The 19,566-nt window shown below is 34.9% G+C and overlaps 2 protein-coding genes across 3 annotated transcripts; both read right to left on the reverse strand.

The window, feature by feature from the left end:
- Window positions 1-498: 498 nt before the first annotated feature.
- Window positions 499-13,964, reverse strand: LOC142545980 (ubiquitin C-terminal hydrolase 12-like). 2 transcript variants are annotated; one of them, XM_075653445.1, is made up of 32 exons: window positions 13,808-13,964; window positions 13,351-13,438; window positions 12,986-13,133; window positions 12,639-12,796; window positions 11,850-12,115; window positions 11,523-11,741; window positions 11,319-11,427; window positions 11,125-11,240; window positions 10,342-10,440; window positions 9,326-9,435; window positions 8,453-8,527; window positions 8,046-8,124; window positions 7,822-7,968; window positions 7,646-7,726; window positions 7,442-7,561; window positions 5,462-5,584; window positions 4,944-5,021; window positions 4,742-4,830; window positions 4,554-4,662; window positions 4,349-4,417; window positions 4,150-4,260; window positions 3,745-3,800; window positions 3,456-3,633; window positions 3,224-3,325; window positions 3,062-3,133; window positions 2,702-2,767; window positions 2,284-2,349; window positions 1,883-1,969; window positions 1,608-1,724; window positions 1,392-1,466; window positions 1,192-1,278; window positions 499-927 (listed from the first exon to the last, which is right to left on the reverse strand). In XM_075653445.1, exons 1-32 carry the CDS (start codon window positions 13,835-13,837, stop codon window positions 886-888), a joined length of 3,372 nt encoding a protein of 1,123 aa, XP_075509560.1. In that variant the 5' UTR covers window positions 13,838-13,964; the 3' UTR covers window positions 499-885. The 2 variants fall into 2 exon arrangements, with proteins under 2 accessions (XP_075509560.1, XP_075509561.1); XM_075653446.1 differs by having other exon boundaries at window positions 13,351-13,435; window positions 13,808-13,959.
- Window positions 13,965-15,418: 1,454 nt separating this feature from the next.
- LOC142545982 (uncharacterized) lies at window positions 15,419-18,600 on the reverse strand. Its single transcript, XM_075653448.1, has 10 exons — window positions 18,460-18,600; window positions 18,131-18,366; window positions 17,685-17,889; window positions 17,533-17,623; window positions 17,310-17,455; window positions 16,947-17,190; window positions 16,767-16,871; window positions 16,489-16,671; window positions 16,171-16,372; window positions 15,419-16,057 (listed from the first exon to the last, which is right to left on the reverse strand). Exons 1-10 carry the CDS (start codon window positions 18,531-18,533, stop codon window positions 15,570-15,572), a joined length of 1,974 nt encoding a protein of 657 aa, XP_075509563.1. The 5' UTR covers window positions 18,534-18,600; the 3' UTR covers window positions 15,419-15,569.
- Window positions 18,601-19,566: the final 966 nt, after the last annotated feature.

Raw genomic sequence — 19,566 nt, forward strand, 5'->3', positions numbered from 1 at the left:
AATACTAGGGAAAGAATATCCTGTCGAAAAAATATTCATGTGTTCAAAGTCAATTTATAAATATTTCTAAATTAATAATATATATAAGCAATTTCACAAAAATTATTGTCGGACACCATGATTTCCAACTTTTAAATAATGATTTTCCTCAAAACCCGAAACAAATGATATGTATGAAATATTTCATTGCACAATATACTGTATCTTATACTACATCAAGTAGATGTAGATAAATGGATGTTTTATTTCGATTATCACTCAAGCTGAGTATCCTCAGTTCCTCCATTTCTTTCCTTTGTCAATTCACTTTGGTCAATTTTAATGGGTTCGGTGTAATGCGTACGATATTGTGTCGTAGATGATTTCTTCCGAAAACAAGTATCTCTATGCTCAAACGTATTATAACTGTATCCTTACAGAATTATACATATATATATATATATATATATATATACCCCAATTTCACACGGAACATTTTTAAACAAGAAAGATGTGAACACAAATATAAAAGAGAAGGCCTAACTATAACCACTTTACAACCCCGTCAATAGAAAACCTCATATTATGTATTTTAAACAAAAATTAGATGAGAGAAAAAATGTAAAAAATTTCAAACTACTTGAAGCAGGATACTGTGGCAGGATGAGAAGCACTATATCTACTCACCACAAAAAGAATAATACATCTAAGAGCGCAGGCTCTCCCATCCCATCCCATCCCATCCCATTCGAGTCAAAAACATAAGCAATAGCGAAAAACACCACCAAAGCATCACGCATTTCACCTTTTTCTTTCATGTCGTCTCCTTCGATATCCACCATAAGATCTTTGCCTCGTCTAGGCTTTGGTACCAATATGGGCATTTCGGACTAGTGAAATTCCAAGTTAATTGTATATTTTCACTGGTTTCTCAAACGTGTGGCGGTTCTGCATGATCAGAAAGGAGCCAAGAAGTTCTAAGTTTGGGGATCATGATCAAGGTTAACTTAACAGTCTTTACCGAACGAGGCAAGTGTAACGGACAGGGGAAAAGAAAAAAAAAAGGAAACATGTGCATTGCATCCAATATTTCATCGATACAACAGATATAAACGATTAAAGGATTTTCAATTTGTGTATAGCATTGGATCATTATCAAACATTTGATCTGGAAATAACTGATTATAAAATATGGCATTCTGGAGCTATTACCTGGTTCGCAGCATAAGCTCTTTTGGGAGTTGTGTCCGAATGCTCTATACCCAGGTAGTGCTCCCAAGCACCATAAACCTCTCTCCTCTGGAAAAGAGAAGTACATGATCCTTCAGTCGTTATTGAACTTCCAGGGAAAAGTAATAATTTAATAGTTATGATAAATATATGTGATAAACGACTCAAAGAAAAACTGTGACCTGAAAACGACTAGAGACAACGTCAGAATCCTCAAGATACTCTGGACGTCCCAACGATAGAAACGCAAACTTCCACTGAATTTTTAAGTAAATAGCCCAATGATCAGAACATTGTTTTAAAAATCAAACAAAACAATGGAAATATTTTTAGCAGATATAATTGAATAACAAGGATATCTGCAGCTCTAACAGGAGAATGGAACATAATTTACATACCTTAGAAAATTCTTCATCAGGAACTTGCAATCTTCTTTGAATGCGCAATTTAACATCTTCTAGTCTTTCACCTTCGTGGATGACCAGAAAGAAAGGATCCCCGAAATTTTGAACTTGCTGTTTAGGAAATAAAAGAACAATTAAATACCTGATTACATCAAAGAACACTGAATATGTATCTTCCAAGCTCCTCATTGTCACAAAACAGTAACTTTGCCAAACCACCAAACAGTATCAAATGGAATTTATCATTTTATCAAGCAAGTCATATGTACCACTTGATTCTGAGCGCTCTCCTTTGTGAAATGGTAAACATGAATCAAACGATCGTTGGGCCCAATGTTCTTTTCTTCTTCTGGAATCTATAAGAGCAACAAATCTTGGAATATAACTTGCAATAATAAACTGATATGATAAGTCATACTTTCTTACAATGTACGAAAAAATTACATGACAAATGAAAATGAAAAAAAAAATTATAAATTTAAACACCATGAGAGGTTTTTTCCTAAAACAGCTAAGGTTGTTTTTGTTTGCCAGTCTGTGTTCAGAATTCATGCCGTAAATCATATTATTCATTTTTGGGAGTCATACAACAAGGTTCGATGGTATGGACAACTAAAAATAAAAATCAACACCCAACAGCATAAGAAAAGATATTGGAAAAAGAATTCACCTCCTCAGCACGTAACGTCCAGTACTGATCATTTATGTTCTCAATCTTCTCGTTAATCGGAAAGATCTGAAAATCAAGAAAGTGGAAATTGGCTTATATCACAAGAGATAAAATCATAGCAAAATAAAATATAAAAAATAAATCCTTATAAGTAATAAATGGATAATCAATTATATGCTCTCCAAGTCGAGGGGTAATTCCCCTGGTACTATTTCTGAAGCCAAACAAAGATCCGAGTTAGAAATACTATTGTTGACATGTGGGAAAAAATAGACCCACGATAAAGGAAAATATGTGAAATCCTCCTCAAGGAGTCTCTGCACTTGATGATTTCAAGGAAGAAAGAAAATCATATGACCACCAAAACTTTTACCAAAATCTCAAGAACAAAACAATGTCAAAAAGTAGAATATGTCACCTTGTAAATCTTGTGATAGAAAACTTCAAGCAACCTAAGTTCAGCAGTTGGATGAGACAAATCTACCTATCAATTTATGCCAAAGATATGAGACATAATTTTTTTATGAAGTTTCTCAATTATTTATCTGAGAAGAAACCGCCACCGAGTAAAACTTGCCTACAAGGTTAATAGAACAAAAATAACCCTTGGCAGGAGGGGAGTTACGATCATGGGGAAGGAATCAGTCAAAAGCACAGGTTAACTTATGTTTTGAACAACAATTTTCAACGAGACAACTATGACTGAAATAAGCAGTTTTACATTTTTAAACTTGACAGCTTACAAAACAACCAACTCACAGAAGAGGACTGAGCTAACCTTTGTTTTAATCTCATTAAGAACATCTCCTACAGTGCTTTGTTTTGGCAACCGAATATTGAGAATTAGGGCCTGCAATGGAAAATGTAAAAATAGAACAATAATTTTACACAACTCAAGTAAACAAAGGAAGTTAATACAGGAGCATTAGAATAATGTCACCTCATCCTTTATGGCATGATGAAAGGCAACTTTCAGCGTTTTCAGACATTGCAGTTCTGGAAGAGGAATGTCCAGCACTTCATAGTACAATATATCTGATATCTACCACAAGATACCAAAATAATATTATTCCTCCAGTAATATCAACACTCCACACCTCTTACACCGGCCTCTACTCTCTACAACCCATAAATAAAAAGAAAAAAGCCATAAACCTTTCTGTCAGAGCTACCTGATTGTAGTGGACTAGCATGTCTAATAAATGGTCAACTGCTCTATATTTGATAGGATTGGGTTTCGGTTGCTGGGAATAGCAATTGTGAGGCGTAAGCCGAATTTTTGATGGATCATCCAAGCCAAGGCGCTGGGCAACCCTTTCCACAACGTCATCATAAGTGTGATTCTTTGACCTATAGATTATTTATCAACTTGATCACAAACAAGTTTGCTAAAAAAATGGCAACAGAGACCTAGTAACAACTTGCAGTCCTCATCAGTCAACAGAATACAATAATACTCACAACTCAAGGAAAAATTCATCTTCCTTGGGCCTTTCCAGTGCTCGAAAATGCACGACCTGTAAGGAATAAAAATATAACGAAAGAGTGTGAAAAGGAAGGAAAAACATTGAACTGGAATAAAATTCCATCAGAAGGGGCACATGGAAGAGGGAGAAAGGAGAAGCTTTTCGGTTAGACCAACATAGTGAGAGGATTTTATAAAGAAGGAAAGATAGAAGCCACTAAAAAGTCCAAAAAAATTGAACTGAAAGAAGATAAGCAAAGTGCGCATCGACAAAATTATATACAAGTTGCTGAAAAGATGTTCTAAATGTAAACAAAGAATATATCATCCCAAATGATGCATCAGGTGTATGTTTATCACTCAAAAAGGCTTTCAATGTTATTTGAAATAATAAGATTAACCTGGCGATTCTTCACATATTCCAAAAATAAGGGGACATCAGGAAATCTAGAAAATTCTTCACTTTCAGGATGAGGCCTTTTCTGGAAGCAAATAATATCCCCATCTTCAATCTTGCAGAAAGAGCAGAAACAAGATTAATAAAAAAAAACTAACAAATGAATATGGTTCTACAGATTAAAAATACAACAAAATACGTACCTGACTAAAACGAAATGAAGCTCTTTTATCAAGGCGTTCACACATAACAGATGGCTCGTATTTAATTTCCTAAAGAAATGGTAAACAAGAGAATTGAAAAAAAAAAAAATTAGATATGCTTGAGATAGCAGATATCATGCATATGGTCTTGCTACAAGACCATTTTGCATCAAACTGCAAATTTTATCTTGAAGATCAGACAGACCTCAAAGATTTCAATCTCTTCATCAGGAGCAAATCCAGCCAGTTCATTTAGCTTTGTTAGGATCTCGATAGGCTTGCCAGAGCTTTTCACAAAAAGCCTCCCAACATATCTGGAATTCACAATTATCACAAGTAAAATAGCATGCACTTTAAGAAAGTGGAATAAAGTACACTTTAGAAGAAAATTACCGAAGCTCTTCTTTCTCAGGATCATAAAGTTTAAAAAACAGCAGAATATCTTCCTTTATTTTTTCTGGTGGAGGAATAGGATGTAAATCCTATACATTCATTGCAACAGAATCAGTTAGAACAGGAACAGCAAAAATTCCTCAATTTGTTCACCTTTAAAATTCCCAATGTCAAGATTATCTCAAATGTGGTTAAAACATACTGGTCCATATTCTACTTCCAAAAACAACTTCAATTCTGCATTGTGGGCTTTGTTAGAAACTTCCCTCAACGCTCCAACCTGCACAACATTTGTTAAAAGCTAATTAAAATTTCAAATATTTAGCAAAGAAAAGTTGAATGAAGTAGATGGTAACGCGTACGGCTCCCACAAATAGACATTATATAGTAACCAAAGCAAAAGGAAATCAGACAAAACAAAATCAACTTAGTCAATCATCAAAATATGAAACAAGACTGGTGATCTCCAGATGCATATGAGGGATGGTTGAACAATGAGCAAAAAAACAGAGTATAAGAAGCTGACAAGGACTTGCCGAAGCTGATAAGCGTCCTTAATGCTATAACATATATGATATATCCATAATTCTACCAAATAAATGGTTTCTCTAAATAAATTATAAGAAGAAACAGGAAACTACATATTTGCCTACTTCTTTAAAAATATTTACATGTGTGTCTATAAATAGAAAATGAAAGACACAAGTTAAAAATATTTACAGTTTGTGCTTCCTCTTGCAGAGTCAAGGGCCTGTTTGGACGATAAGTATGGTTCTGCCTCTTTGCCCAGATCCAAAAACGTTGAAATTGAACCGGTACACCGAGTTCTTTGGCAACTTCCTCCTGCAATCATAAATCACAAATTTAAGTAGCATTAAACAAGAAAAAGAAAAAGGAATAGAAATGCCTTAGTTTGTTATGATAAATAAAGTAAACAAGGACAATAGTGTAGTAAATCCAAAATACATGTGATGAAAGAGGAAAAAACTTAAAAAACAAATTAATATTTTTTCAACCCCCTGTGCAGTGTCAGAAAATTTTGAAGCGTTATAGAATACATATATTAACATTTTATGTAAGGATGCAACATTAGAAGTTAGAATAAAGATGCCTACATTAGAAGTAAGAATAAAATGCATGAAGGGCCCTACTACCCTATGTAGTTGCCTAAATAAAAATATCAATCAAAATATGGTGTTTTAACTATTATAAGACTTAGAAGATGTGATTTGCAACATTATGACCATCTTTAACTCTCACTTGGTTTGTTTGGAATTGATTTTCTTGTACACCTTTTATATGATCAAGTGCTAGCCAATGTACCAAATGTTATGGTTGTTAGTAACGGTACAACTCAAATATTTTACATTATAAATCAGCATGAGCCATAGCATTTCGATCAATGTGCAGTATAGACCATCATATTTAATACCAGGATGGTATTAAAGGTAATGGTGGCAAGAGAACAACGTGAAAACAATAGTTAGGCATAAATGAGTGGCAGTGGAGAAAATTGTCTTGGTAATGTAAAGGGAAGGAAAAACGAAAAAACTCATATTTTTATGTAAAAAGAAGTTTGAAACAGTCATCTGCTTTATGTTAATATCATACTATTTTAACAGTCAGGTGTGAAGTTTCACAACAAAATTCCTCTCACTTGATCAGATAAAGAACATAAACACTATTGTCTTCATACAGTTACTTTGTATTTTTAAGACATTTTTCTTATTTAGGTCACGATTAAGTGAGAACAAAAATAACACAAGAAAAAATAAAGATCCAATGAAATAGTAGAGTACATTCAAACCAAAAACACAATAGCAGCTCCCTGAGAAGATATCACAAAAGATCATCACATCTAGGCCACTAAAAACATGTAAGCTAATAATATTACTATTTGGTTAGGTCTGCAGTATAGATGCATGTAAAATCTCATTTTGTCGGTAGATCTTTCTTGAACCCACCATGTCAGTGCTACTATATAATTAAACTATGTTAACCAAGAAACTTAGTTGATTTTAATTTAAAATCTTTTCCTGGAAAGGATAATAAATATTGTCGTCCACATTTATCACCACTCATGCTTAGGTCCTTCAAAAAATTGCAGACTTAATTTTCTTGACTAGTTGGGATTCCGATAGGTTAAAATTGCCTTAACTACTTGTGATTGTAGATCAGGTTTGCTGAAGAGCCCCAGCATAAAGACGTTGACGTGGTTTTCAATCATATTTTTACTCCATCACATCCGCCTAAAACGATGCTTTATTGTTGGTCCATCAGCTGAATATCAGCATCACAGATTCTCAAAGCACTCTCTTTGAGGTGTTACCGCAATTTCAGCACTCGTGGCCCCTATTTCCCAAATACAGAAACAAACCTTCATACAGTTACTGAACTCCACAAATCCTTGGCTTCCTTTTCAGTCCCAGCCTGTCAAGATCCATATCCAAATCGAAACCGTGAAGGTACAAATCCTAATAAACGACCTCAATTATGTGATGTTATTATATTGACTTTTCCTTACCCTCTAGGTTCACCAAAAGTACAATTTAAGTGACTTTGGCTAGTCAGTCAATCAATCACCATTTATTGAACTGGGCAACAGGCTAACCTTCCCCCAAACAACAATATTTCAGTCATTGAAGAACTCGTATCTCTCTAATTCTTTAATCAAAATAAATAAAAGGGACAAGACATTACCTTGAAAAGGTTAAAAGACATCTGTTTCCGAATTCGAAAGTTACGGACTTTATCGTGATCAACAAGATCAAAATATATATCCTTTCCAATCTGTTCCCTCAAGTCCTCATCCCGCGCAACCTGCAAACATCAACGCATACTCCTTCGGTGACCAATTTCAAGAAATGTGGTAATCAATTTTAAATGAGGGTAAGAAACAATAACCTTGATAATAGTATAAAGGTGAGCCTGAGCTTTATATCTTCGCTTGTCTTCTTTTTCTTCTTGTTCCTTTTTCAGTCTTATCTGAAATGAGCAGGTGCATGATATTTAATGTCAAAATTATGTATAAAACAATATGTTTAGTGAGTGAGATCTGTAAGTACAACTGCAAACTTTACCCGAAGATGTTCTGCAATGTCTTTTTCATCCACATTGCAAATTATCTTATCCTTGTCACTCACACGTATATAGACAAGCATGTATGCATTTGAGTACTTAGTAAATTTAAATGGAGTGTTATTGTAGCCAGGATTTGTCTGTGGCAACTGCAGGATAAAGTGAAGGTGAGAAAACATACAAATTGAGAAATGCAGGGATGAAAATCGAAAGGCAAGAATATCACCTCTTCCTCGCCACCATACTGCTCCTCTAATGCCCTTTTCACGTCTTCTTTAGTGACCCTCTCATCATCAAATTTATACCTGTAAACGGAACCATAAAAAGATAAAATGACCCTCGAGCAGGTTTGTAAAGTTCTAAGCAAACATAAAAGCACAATCTCATGATACAGCATATAAAGGTAGGCAGATATATAAAATGGTGAAAAGGTGATTGGTCGCTGAGGAACCAAAAACAAGTGAACTGATGGATGATTTCCAAAAACAGCATATCTATTACTTCACAATGATTGAAATGGAAAATTCGATTAGATCAATCACATTCTCACAAGTAAAAGCATGTGTAAGTCAGTGCTCCGTGGGGGGCGGGGGCGCAGGGGGACTGTGATTCTCCAGAAGTATTGACACATACCACTGATCAGAAAGCGTCGGCCTGATGAAAGCATAATAATGTCCACCATGCACACCACCACTATGAACCAAAACACTGTTGGGAAGGTAATATGTAAGAATGAAAAGCACAAAGGTTAAGTAAAAGAATCGTGAAAACGAAATAATTCACAAACTACAACTCCTGCAGACAATACAGAGAAAGGGTATACAGATTTCTAGTCTTCAAAGATCAGTGAGCAGAAAACCTTCTGTCATCTCTATCTTGCTACTAGGATAGTGATATTTCACTCCAAACAATCAATCATGATATACCAGGATCACAACTCAAATACCATTACAACTCATACATAATGTTAACCATCAACATCACGAAAATAATTGACCACGTGATCGTTGATAAATTAATGTGCTCGTTGATAAATTAATCACAAGCAAGAAAAAAATGGTTTTAAGCACATAAATATTTTCAAAAACCAATATGGCTTACATAGTTGATGATGATACAATCAAGAAGTTCCTGAATTGTCTTAAACTCCACAGTTATTTATAAAAAAACATGTCTGGCCACTTAAAGAAGGAATGGATTCAGAATAATATAAATCATTGTGTTTTCATGGGCAGTAGGAGACTGAGCATTGTGCAAATGCATACAAAGAGGCTGCAGATTTTGATTGAGTAACAAAATTGGATTCCTCGAAGTCTGGTGACGTGCTCATTCTGATAAATGAAAAATGAGACATACTTTTTCATACGGCTATCTCTGATAACTCTTGAAGTTGATGATAATTTTTCACCCTAATGCTAACAATAACAAAATCCCACAGTAAACCACGGATATGAAGAGAGAGAGTGAGAGGGAAACGTATAGGTATGGCCCAGGAGGTATAATAACCTGTGAAGCATGTAAATGTTTCGTACACTCTTATCTGCTTCTGGTGACAAATACTTGCCATTGTCTCTATCAAGATCAAGTTCCAAAGGAAATTCATATCGGTCATTTATCTGCAACCATGAAGCACTTTTCAAATGATGCACCAAAGGTAGACACCAAATTCTTTAAAATATAATCAAACTCCAAAGCTTTATAAGATCATCAGTAAAAAAGCATAAGCATATCACATCAGCACAATAATATGTAATGAATTCTAAGCAGATTTTTCTCGAAGCAATCCAATTCAAAAGAAGGTATAAATATCAAAATAATGAACACATGCTAAATCAACTTTCAAGTGGGAATTGGAGAAACATGAAATTCGACAGAATAAGAATTTAGACAGCATCATCAACAACAGATGTCAAAAGTGTCGGAGAAACATATTCTCGCTATAAATTACTTTTAGGAGCTCCACTAAACAAGAGCAACCAGCAGAATAAAAAAATTAAAGGTAGAATGGAAATCAGTTATTCTATTCAAAAAATACCGTGAGAACAGATTCAGGATTAGAGCACTACACTTATTGCTGAAGAAGAACAAGGGGATTTAATGAAAGACTAATAGATCAAAAGTCTCTCCAACAGAAGCACAAAAGCAAAACCTAGAAAATACCTACAAAGATATCTGTAAGTGTAACAGAAAAAAATTAGAATAAGATAAACTTGAAAGAAGAACTAAAATCTGATGCTGTTCTGAGTTCATTAATAGTGGCGAGCAAATTAATAAATAAACAGGTAAAAAAATTACTACAAAACAGAAATTGACTCAAAGTTGTCTGTAGCACTACAGAATTCATCAAATGGTTGCTGAAAATACCAAAAAGGGGCAAAGAGAATGGTAATGTGAGAAGAAAAAAAATACCAGTATATATTACCACTAAAACCATCAAACGTTGACCAAAATCAAGTAATAGCTACTAACCAGTGAACGGATCGACAGGGAGAGGAGAATAAAATGCATGCTATACATCTAACCTTAACCATTGTATCTCTCATAAAATCATACTCAAACCGCTTTAACTGCAGCTGGAGAACTGGAGGGAAGTCAATGAACAAGACACCCTTCTTGGCATCCTAAGATTCACACAATAATTTTCAGTAAAATGTCCATCAAAATAAAAGGTCATTCAGCATTGAGACAAAATAAAATGTAAATCAAATTATTAATCAAGACAAGAATTAGTATGAAACAAAAAAAATTATTATAATCTCATAAATAACAATCATCACCTTTCCCCACTACCCCAAATAGTAAGCCACATCACACATGGAAAACCATCAAATTGGAAACAAAGTTTCAACAGCATAACAAATATCTTTTTCACTAATGAACATACTAAGGTGTCGCTCTGATTAATCAAATGATCGATACTGTTTTACAAAAGGCGACAGTCATCTACAACTCTACAAGTAGTTCAAAAACTATGAATAGATCGCAACATCGGGAAATTTCTCTAAAATATTAAGGAAGTGTTTGCAAACACTTTTTTTTAGAGGTTGCAAACACTCCCAAAGTCAACAAAGTTTGATACATTTTATTAGAGTGTAGAAGTAATTGACAAGCTATTGCTAGGCTTGTTCTGTTGATTTTACGGTTTAGGGGTTCAGTTCTCAAAATACCAAACTTTGGACCCTGTGTATCTTAATATCCTTCAGCTTCGCGCATTTTTAATCATCGTTAATCTACAGAGTACAGAAAGCATAAGCATTTGGCAACACTTGTGAATTAAACGGTTATCAATAAAAGTAGCAATATACCTGCAAACCATGGTCTTCAGCATGGTATTTGTTGTCTCCTTCAAGGCGTTCAACTTCCACATACTTGTCAAAGGAAGCGTAAACATCCTTACAGCCTTTCACATCAAGCTGAAGATCTGCCACATGGACACTTGTAAAAGATAAATTTGTCTTCCGATGCTGAGAATTTAACTAGTCTGTGAAACAGCAAATACCGTAAAATGATTCTTTTCGCGTTGATTTAAAATCTACATTGATGCATTCAATGTAATTCATATGGTGCCCCTCAAACAGCTGTTGTATAGTCCCTTCAACAACCGTTCCCTGTCCAATAACACAAATGTCACTGTTTTGCAAATTAATTTGTATAACTACATCAACAACAAGAACATCAAAAGAAGGCAGGTCCGACGCATTACCTTCATCTTGTCTTCAAGCTTTTCACATAAAACTCTATTAAGTTCTTGCACATCATGCTGCATAAAGGAATCATATGTGTCCCATCCAAATGATTTCGTCAATTCTTTTGTAGCTACGCTGGTGTCATTATATTGGAGCTTATAAAATAAACTTTGTAAAGCTAAAGGTATGCTCCCCGTTGGGTTATCGTTCTCAGTTGTTGGCATATGATATACAGCCTGATTCAACATTTTTCAAGTGAGGCTACTTAGTTTACCCTTCTACAATAGCATATATTAAAAAACTTGATAAAAGGTGCAACTTATTTCATGAAAACCTACTGCTACCTTTCGGAAGTAAGGAATATGATACAAAGTTTGGAGAAGAGAGTTCATGTAACAAGTTGCTCCCTGGTTCTTAAGTCCAACATAGCCAGTCTCCTTCTTTGAGTCATACGCCCAATAATCAACAACCTTACGTACAGCAACATCAGCTTCAACAATACAAGTGTCGTTCACGAGGTACCCCTTGTTGGGGTCATAAAGCTCACTAAGAGGCATGAACGATGTGAAACCCCAATCACTCTCCCTTTGATTGAACTGGTGCTGTGTATCTGCGATACCCACAAACAGGATTAACATCATGACATCATGCTATTCACAGCAATTCATGCAACTGATGGTTCGTTCAAAAGGAGAAACAAATCATTTTGCTTTCCAGTAAGTAAATACCTAGTTTATAGCACAAAGTGAAAATCTAACCAACTTGTCAGTAATTACGCTACATTCTTCACATGAGAGGAAGTCCAAACCAAATGGGGAATCCAACTAGTTTTTTTGTCAAAAACAAAGGGATGAATCTAATGAAACAATAGAGAATCAGCAGAAAGAAATCTTTGGGAAGTTCGGTTTGTTTTCCATTTCCCTTTTGAGACGGAATCTCACGTATTGTCAATCAGAACATCCGACTACATCAACTAAAAAGTAACCCTCACTAAATCGGTTAACAATCACGAAACATCAATACCCTTCCCACTGAAAGGCACAGACACATTTAAAGGCACCTGTCTGCGCGTAATCATAAACAGGGGCGGGCATACATGAGAGGAGAGCACACAGGTCAGCTCTAAGAGATACCTTTTTTAACTGTATACTTGTTATGCACATGATTAACTATAGCCAGGCTAAACTGTGCGTATCTATTCCACCCATATGGCAAGTTTGCTGAATCAGCAACATCTAAATACATCGACAGATAATCCACATTATTTCCCTTTGGGAAAATAAGTACACGCCTGCAAAGATCAATAAAGGTCAATAAGGAGTCAGGTCAATTTTTTAAACACGTGGTATAATAAAAATGAATCTAGTTTTCTAAAGAATAATTATTGTCCGATTAAGTTAAATTAACAGGATAATTTCCCCCAGGAAAAAACTCCAATCTAAATGAAAGGCATAAAGACACAGTTAGAACTCTCAGTTACCATTTATAACCCCCAACAACAAAGATGTCAGAATAAAGCTTCTTCGTATTCATTCGGGAAAAGTTCTCTATTGCCCACGTGAAGCGTGATGCCTGAGGCTCATCACTCGCCTGGTTTTCCAAAGTTCCAGCATTGTCTGCTGTTGCCACTGGGAAATTGAAACCACTAAAGAAACTCAATACAGATACAGTAAAAGTTCAGAAAATCAGTTATTTCCATCAAACCTATATTGCACCAAATCAGAAAAACCTAAAATATTGAATGCCAAGCGCAATGAATTGACGTGAAGAACTATAGTAGGTACAAAACACTCTCTGCCAAAGAAAAAAATAAAAAAACTCAAGCAATAGAGTACATAGGATCACCTTCCATTGGCTGAGGTCCTTCAACTAAAGGCTGAGGACCCTCTACTACATCCGAGTGTGGCACCAGCATCTCTTCATCTTCCCGCTGCTACAATTTCATGAGCAAAAAAAACATACAAATAAAAAACCGATCTTGATCCAATAACACCCAATCTCAAACCTCAAACTTCAACAAGCACATTAAACTTGCACAATTGCACTTGAAAAAACCGAATTTAGTAACTTAAACCCCCCTCGCAATCAAAAACCCTAGTCGATCACAGACCGATCAGCTCAAACACACGGATACACGCCCCCACCAAGACAAAAATCATTCCCAGCATCAAACCGAAAAAGGGCAAAATTTACGGAATATTACAGATTGAAACATGGAAGTATAACATAGATACAAACGGCACAATAGTGACAATGGGAGAAAAATGCGAGAAAGTGGCGAAGAAGGATAAAGCGGAGTTACATCCAACGGCTGAGGAGTCATCATCGTCATGGCTGGAGAGATTGCTATTGTCCGATCGATAAATCAGAGAAGAATTTATGGGATTTGAGAGAGAAAAGGGAGGAGAATAGAGGGAGAGTAAAGTAGAGAGAGAAGAATCCTGGGTTTTTACTAGAGGATTCATGGGGAAATTAAAAACAGTTAGGGGTGAAACTGTGATTTCAATAAATAAAATGAAGTGTACAACTAATTAACTAACTAGGTGCTGACACGTATTCTTAAATCGTCATGGGGTTTTTTAATATTTACTGTATTTTTTACAACCAGGATACAGGAGGATTTCATGAATTTGAAATTGAATTTGAAATTTCAAATTTTCATTTGGTGTTTGGTTTAAAATTTAAAAATTGTATTTACAAATCCATTTTTTATTTGGAGAAAAAAATATTCGAATTTGAAATTTTAAAGTTTTACTAAGATACCCTTAGAAATTATATAAACATGAATAACCCAAAGAAGTTTAGAAATTAATAATTTTTCTCTATTATTTGTGTTTGTAAATTCAAAAATTAATTATTATTTATTAATCATAGTGCACATAAAATAATAATTAAAAAATCATCAAACAACTTCAAATTTTAACATGAAATTAATTATTAAACGTAAAAAGAAGCTTTGATAATTACTATAATTTTTATTATATTAATCAGTAAATAACACACGAAACTTATAAAATTTAAACGAAATCTTTCAAATTCTAAAAAAAGTTAAAAGGAAAAAAAATTCTAACCATGTAGAAATTTTTTATGGAGAAAATTGATTGATGAGAATGATGTGTTGATGAGAATGATGTTTCGGATAAAAAAGTAATTGTATGCTTTTAAAATCCAAATCCCATCAAATCTTATCAAATTTGATGGGATTTGGATATACTCATGAAAATCCCATGAAATTCTAAACAAATCCGAATTCTTTTTTTTGAATCACCTTGCCAAACAGTAAAAACAGGATTTTGAAATCCAAATCCCATGAAATCCTCCCAAATCCTGGTTGCCAAACACACTGTTAGTCCTCGCTAATAATAATAGTAACTATATGTTAAAAAAATTTCAGACAAAGAGCATTTAAAATTTGATTTAAATAAAAATGCTAAGATCGGTTTGGGAGTTTTAAAAGTGTATTACCGTTGGGTCAGCAACTAATTAAATCCAAATTGAACGGTCCATCGAGTAACTTTGTATAAAAATACACCGTATATATTTGACAAATTTATGAGTAAATGATAACTACAAATCTTATACAGATTTCAGATATTTTATTTTGTCTAATTCGTGTTTATCCTGAATTTGTAGGTCATGTTTTTCGATTATTTGATTAATTTTATATTATTTGTAAATTTGACCGAAAAGTGAAATATGACCCTCGGTGGTTATCAAAAAGCCAAGTAACTAAGTAACAAGGATATATGATACCATCAACAAGCTAAGCAACACATATCTTCTAACTTGATGGAGATTCTTGCAATGCTGAAATATGACCCTCGATGATTATCAAATTAAGCTAAAGATTACAATTCCAAATACTAGCCCAAAATTAGATTTTTCAATATAGCAACTAATAGTTAGAGTAGCAAGAGAACCAATTATATAAAATAAACGTGGACATTTTATTACTTTTTTTTTTTTTTCTCATTTCACCATCAATGAAATTAAATCAACAAATTAGCTCAACAAGAATCCCACACCAAATCATGTTCAAAAAAAGAATCCCACAGTACATCTATTCACTTCACGTTTATAGGTTCTGTGACAAGCCCGAATCCAAAAGGAAACAATGGATCATAGTGTTCATCGCCAACGTTTATCGGAAGCTGGTCGACGGTTTTGAACCACGTACGAGGTAGTTTTCCTGTAAAACCAAATTCACCATATAAAACATCAGCAACACCTTGTCCTTCAGAGCCCGGAATCCATGCAGCTACAAGTGCGTCAATTTGATCAAGATATGGTTGAATCACCACCGGACGACCAGTTATCAGAATAACAACACATTTCACAGCAGCACAAACGTTTTTAATTATTCTTGGCCCCGGCTCAGGAAGTGTCAAGTTGAAGCTATCTCCAACTACCTCTGAATATGGTAGTTCTCCGACTACAACAATGGCGTATGAGAACTTATGCCTTTTCATGTAACCGGTATGAGGTTTTTCTTTGAAGATTATCTCGGTATCAGGATCAATAGTTTTCTTTATTGCTGAGAGAATTGTGGTACCTGATCCATGTAAAGACCATTCAGGGATGGTTACACAATTTTGAAATGATCATAATCTCTGTTTCAGACACTGATACAAGTAATGGTAGACTAGAGTTGAATTCCGGACTTACCAGTTGTTAGGTTGCCACTTTTTCCTTGCCATTTGATAGTCCAACCACCACACTGGTATCCAAGATTGTTGGCATGAGTTCCTGCAACAATTATCTTCGACGCCTTTTCAGGAAGTGGTATTAAAGGTTTGCCTGCAGATTCACCATTCTTTAGCAGCACAAGAGATTTCCTCACGGCTTCTCTTGCTAGTTCTCTATGCTCCTATTGAAGTTAGGCAACAATGAATGTACTCGAGTTATCATCTTGTATTAAAAGCTATAGACATAAGACCATGTGCTGCTTGTTCAGAATCCGGCTAAAATAAGTTTTGAACTAACCCGGCATCCCAAGTACTTGGCCATGCTATAATCGGCCAGTGGGTTTTCGAACAAACCCATCGTAAACTTTACCCTTAAAATCCGTTTCACAGCATCATCTATTCGAGGGATGGGAATAAAGTTATTTTTAACCAAATATGTTACTCCATCAATGAATTCTGTATAATTAAATGGAACCATAACCTGTAAATGCCGCCACCAAAAAAAATTCAAAAATGGGGAATTAGTAGATCTATATGAAATTATTCATAATAAATAAATAAATAAGCTCAACAAACCATGTCAATGCCAGCACTGACTCCTTCAAGAATTGAATATGTATAATTTGCATGAGGTGGAGAAGTAATTTGGTCAATACCCATATAATCAGATATCACAAATCCCTGAAATTTGCTTTCATGAAATCAAAACAAAAGGTACAAATGAATCTTCTTGAAGAAGAACATATTCATACTTACTCTGAAGTTTAGGGTATTCTTAAGAAATCCAGTGATAAGATCGCGGTTAGCGTGCATCTTTACCCCATTCAAACTCGAGTAGGAAACCATAATAGTTGCCACTCCTTTAATAACTGAATCATAATACGGTGGCATATGAATGCTAAGCATTCCATGATTGCTAATCTCCGTATTGTTACCATTTATGCCTTTAGTTGTTCCACCATCACCAACATAGTGTTTTGCACATGCTGCGACCTTTGCTCTATACCAAATACAAAGTTCCTTTACCGAGTATAAAAACTTATCCAATGAAACTATACTAGTGCATTAGCCGATCATGTAAAAAATTAATACTATCTGCAGAAAATGTGGGGCACTTACTTTTCAGCAACATATGGAACACCCTTCCTAGAATTAGTCGGTATATCTCCTTGAAGTCCCGGTATAATCTCAGTCATTTCTTGAACAATCTTAGGATCCTCACTATAGCTCTCATAACACCTGCCCCATCTTGGATCTCTGCATACCTACTAGCATAAACCAGATAAATTTTCCAAGTTCAAAAGTTCTTTTAGCTAAAATATATTGCAACTACGCTTGTTACCGCAATGCAAGGAGCAAAAGTGTAAGGAATTCCTGTTGCTCTCATTTCAAGGGCAGTTGCAGCACCAATTTTCTTGACCAGTTCACGATCTCTGTGAAGAAACAGATGATTTAGTAATTTCAATAAATTGACTCTAAGTTACATTCACTTGCCTGGTGGCTCCAAGGCCAACATTATGTGGGAAAATTGTGGCTTTATAGGCAGTGTTGTGGCCATGAACTGCATCAATCCCATAAATCATCGGTATTCTAAGGTGTGTTGACAACGATCCTTTCTGAATCTCGTTGACCATATCCACCCATCTTTCAGGAGATGCGCGTGGAGCTGGGGCGCTACCTCCACCACTTAACACACTCCCTGTTGCCAAATATAGACAAGGCATTAAACAATCATGAAACAACATAATTAATGAAATGTAAGCTAGAAATAACCGAGAATGTGGAATTAAAATAATCCAGGTGATTCTAGGAGGGCAGAGTAAGTTGAACAATTCTAACATTTTACATGCAACTTTTACAAAAATTCAAACTTCATCCATCTTGTCCCGTCTCGACTCCTCAACTAAATTTCCAAGGTCCGCCTCTCGATTGATGCATACCTATGAAGTACTTCTTCATGACCTTAGCCGACGCCACCGTACGTTCGATTTGCACCATTTGGCCAATCTTCTCCTCTAGGGTCATTCTTCTCAACAAATCCTTGATTCTTCGATTCAGAGGCCTTGTCGGGTCGGTGTATAATTTGTATTCTGCATCTACTATGACCCCCAAGCAATAAAAGACCAGAAGCAGAATCAAGAACACAGAGCTCTTCTTCATCTTGCCTCGATTCTGCCTAAATCGAGGAAAATTGTGAATGAGAAAATTGTTCAAGTCCGGTTTCAACGTAAAATGTGAAGGAGCATTACATAAATCAAGAAAAGCATACAAATTATCAAATGCAACCAATTTCAACACCTGCCCACAATTCACATGAACCATTAAACATTTAAATCTCCACATATGTTATGGACAACCAAAAAAAAATACAACACTTCTTGCAAAGGCTAAAAAAACTGATGGATTCCTTATCCAGTACTATACTAACATGTGGTGGGATTAAATCAAAATATTTGGCCCAAGAATGCACTACAGTGTTTATCCAAGAATGACCAAAAATGGAGTTCACGCATCTATGGTGGTTCTCCAAAATTTGAAGGAAACCACGCTGAGGGAAGGCAGCAGAATTTATCTGAAATGTCCTGAAAATGAAGAATTTAGAGCGAGAAATTGGGGGGATTGAGACGATAGGAGTTGAGTAGGACGGGAAAGTTTAGTTAATTTGTTGTTTAGCTTCTACAATTTTTGTCTTGGTAATCGGTACGCTCTGGATTCGCAGCAAGTGGAAAGTGTATGTGGGAAAATGCACCTACTACAGCCAAACAACGGTCCATTCTGAAAATAACACATGGAAGTAATATCCATTTAAAAATTGTTCGAGATTTTATATGGATGGATTTGCCTCAAAATCAAAACTTACTTTTTTACATCCATATTTCCACGTCCGTCTGAAATTTGCGCGCGCATTCTTTTATTTTTCTTTTAAAAAAAAATTGTTCACCTTGAATCCACGTGTTTCTCGTAGATATAAAATCGTTACAAAATATTAAAAATATGATATTAATATATAACATTGCAACAAATTTATTGACATCAACATTTGTTACACATGTTTGAGTTTTCAAAAATCATATAATAATATTATAACTGAAATATTTAGTACTCATATGTCATATATCAGTACCATAATCTTAATTTTAAGAGCCTAACTAACTTTTCCAAACCTCTAAAAAAACGTAGCAAATCTTCCTTACAAAACGTTATGTTCTCACATAATGCATATTTGGTGATTGATTTTCTAAAGATTAAAAAGTTATTTATGTAAATGAGTCGACAAGTTCCGGCCGGATAACTAGGAGAGTAATTGAGTCGATCGAGCTCTTCACATTCTGCCTACCGTTTCAAAAACAATTGAAGTACCCATAATTATTACAAC

The sequence above is a fragment of the Primulina tabacum genome, chromosome 5 (assembly GCF_025594145.1).
Source record: "Primulina tabacum isolate GXHZ01 chromosome 5, ASM2559414v2, whole genome shotgun sequence".
NCBI lineage: Eukaryota > Viridiplantae > Streptophyta > Magnoliopsida > Lamiales > Gesneriaceae > Primulina > Primulina tabacum.

Bases quoted from the DNA above. Each gene is read 5' to 3' on its own strand.
- LOC142545980 (XM_075653445.1), bottom strand. From the start codon at position 13,837: ATGACGATGATGACTCCTCAGCCGTTGGAT. The intron at 12,116-12,638 runs GTATCTCTTAGA...TGGGTATCGCAG, and splicing joins CAAGTATACAGTTAAAAAAG to ATACACAGCACCAGTTCAAT. The intron at 7,562-7,645 runs GTTATTGTTTCT...TGATGTTTGCAG, and splicing joins ACCTTTATACTATTATCAAG to GTTGCGCGGGATGAGGACTT.
- LOC142545982 (XM_075653448.1), bottom strand. From the start codon at position 18,533: ATGTGGAGATTTAAATGTTTAATGGTTCATGTGAATTGTGGGCAGGTG. The intron at 17,890-18,130 runs GTATGCATCAAT...ATTTGGCAACAG, and splicing joins CATGAAGAAGTACTTCATAG to GGAGTGTGTTAAGTGGTGGA. The intron at 17,624-17,684 runs GCAAGTGAATGT...GTTTCTTCACAG, and splicing joins GTTGGCCTTGGAGCCACCAG to AGATCGTGAACTGGTCAAGA.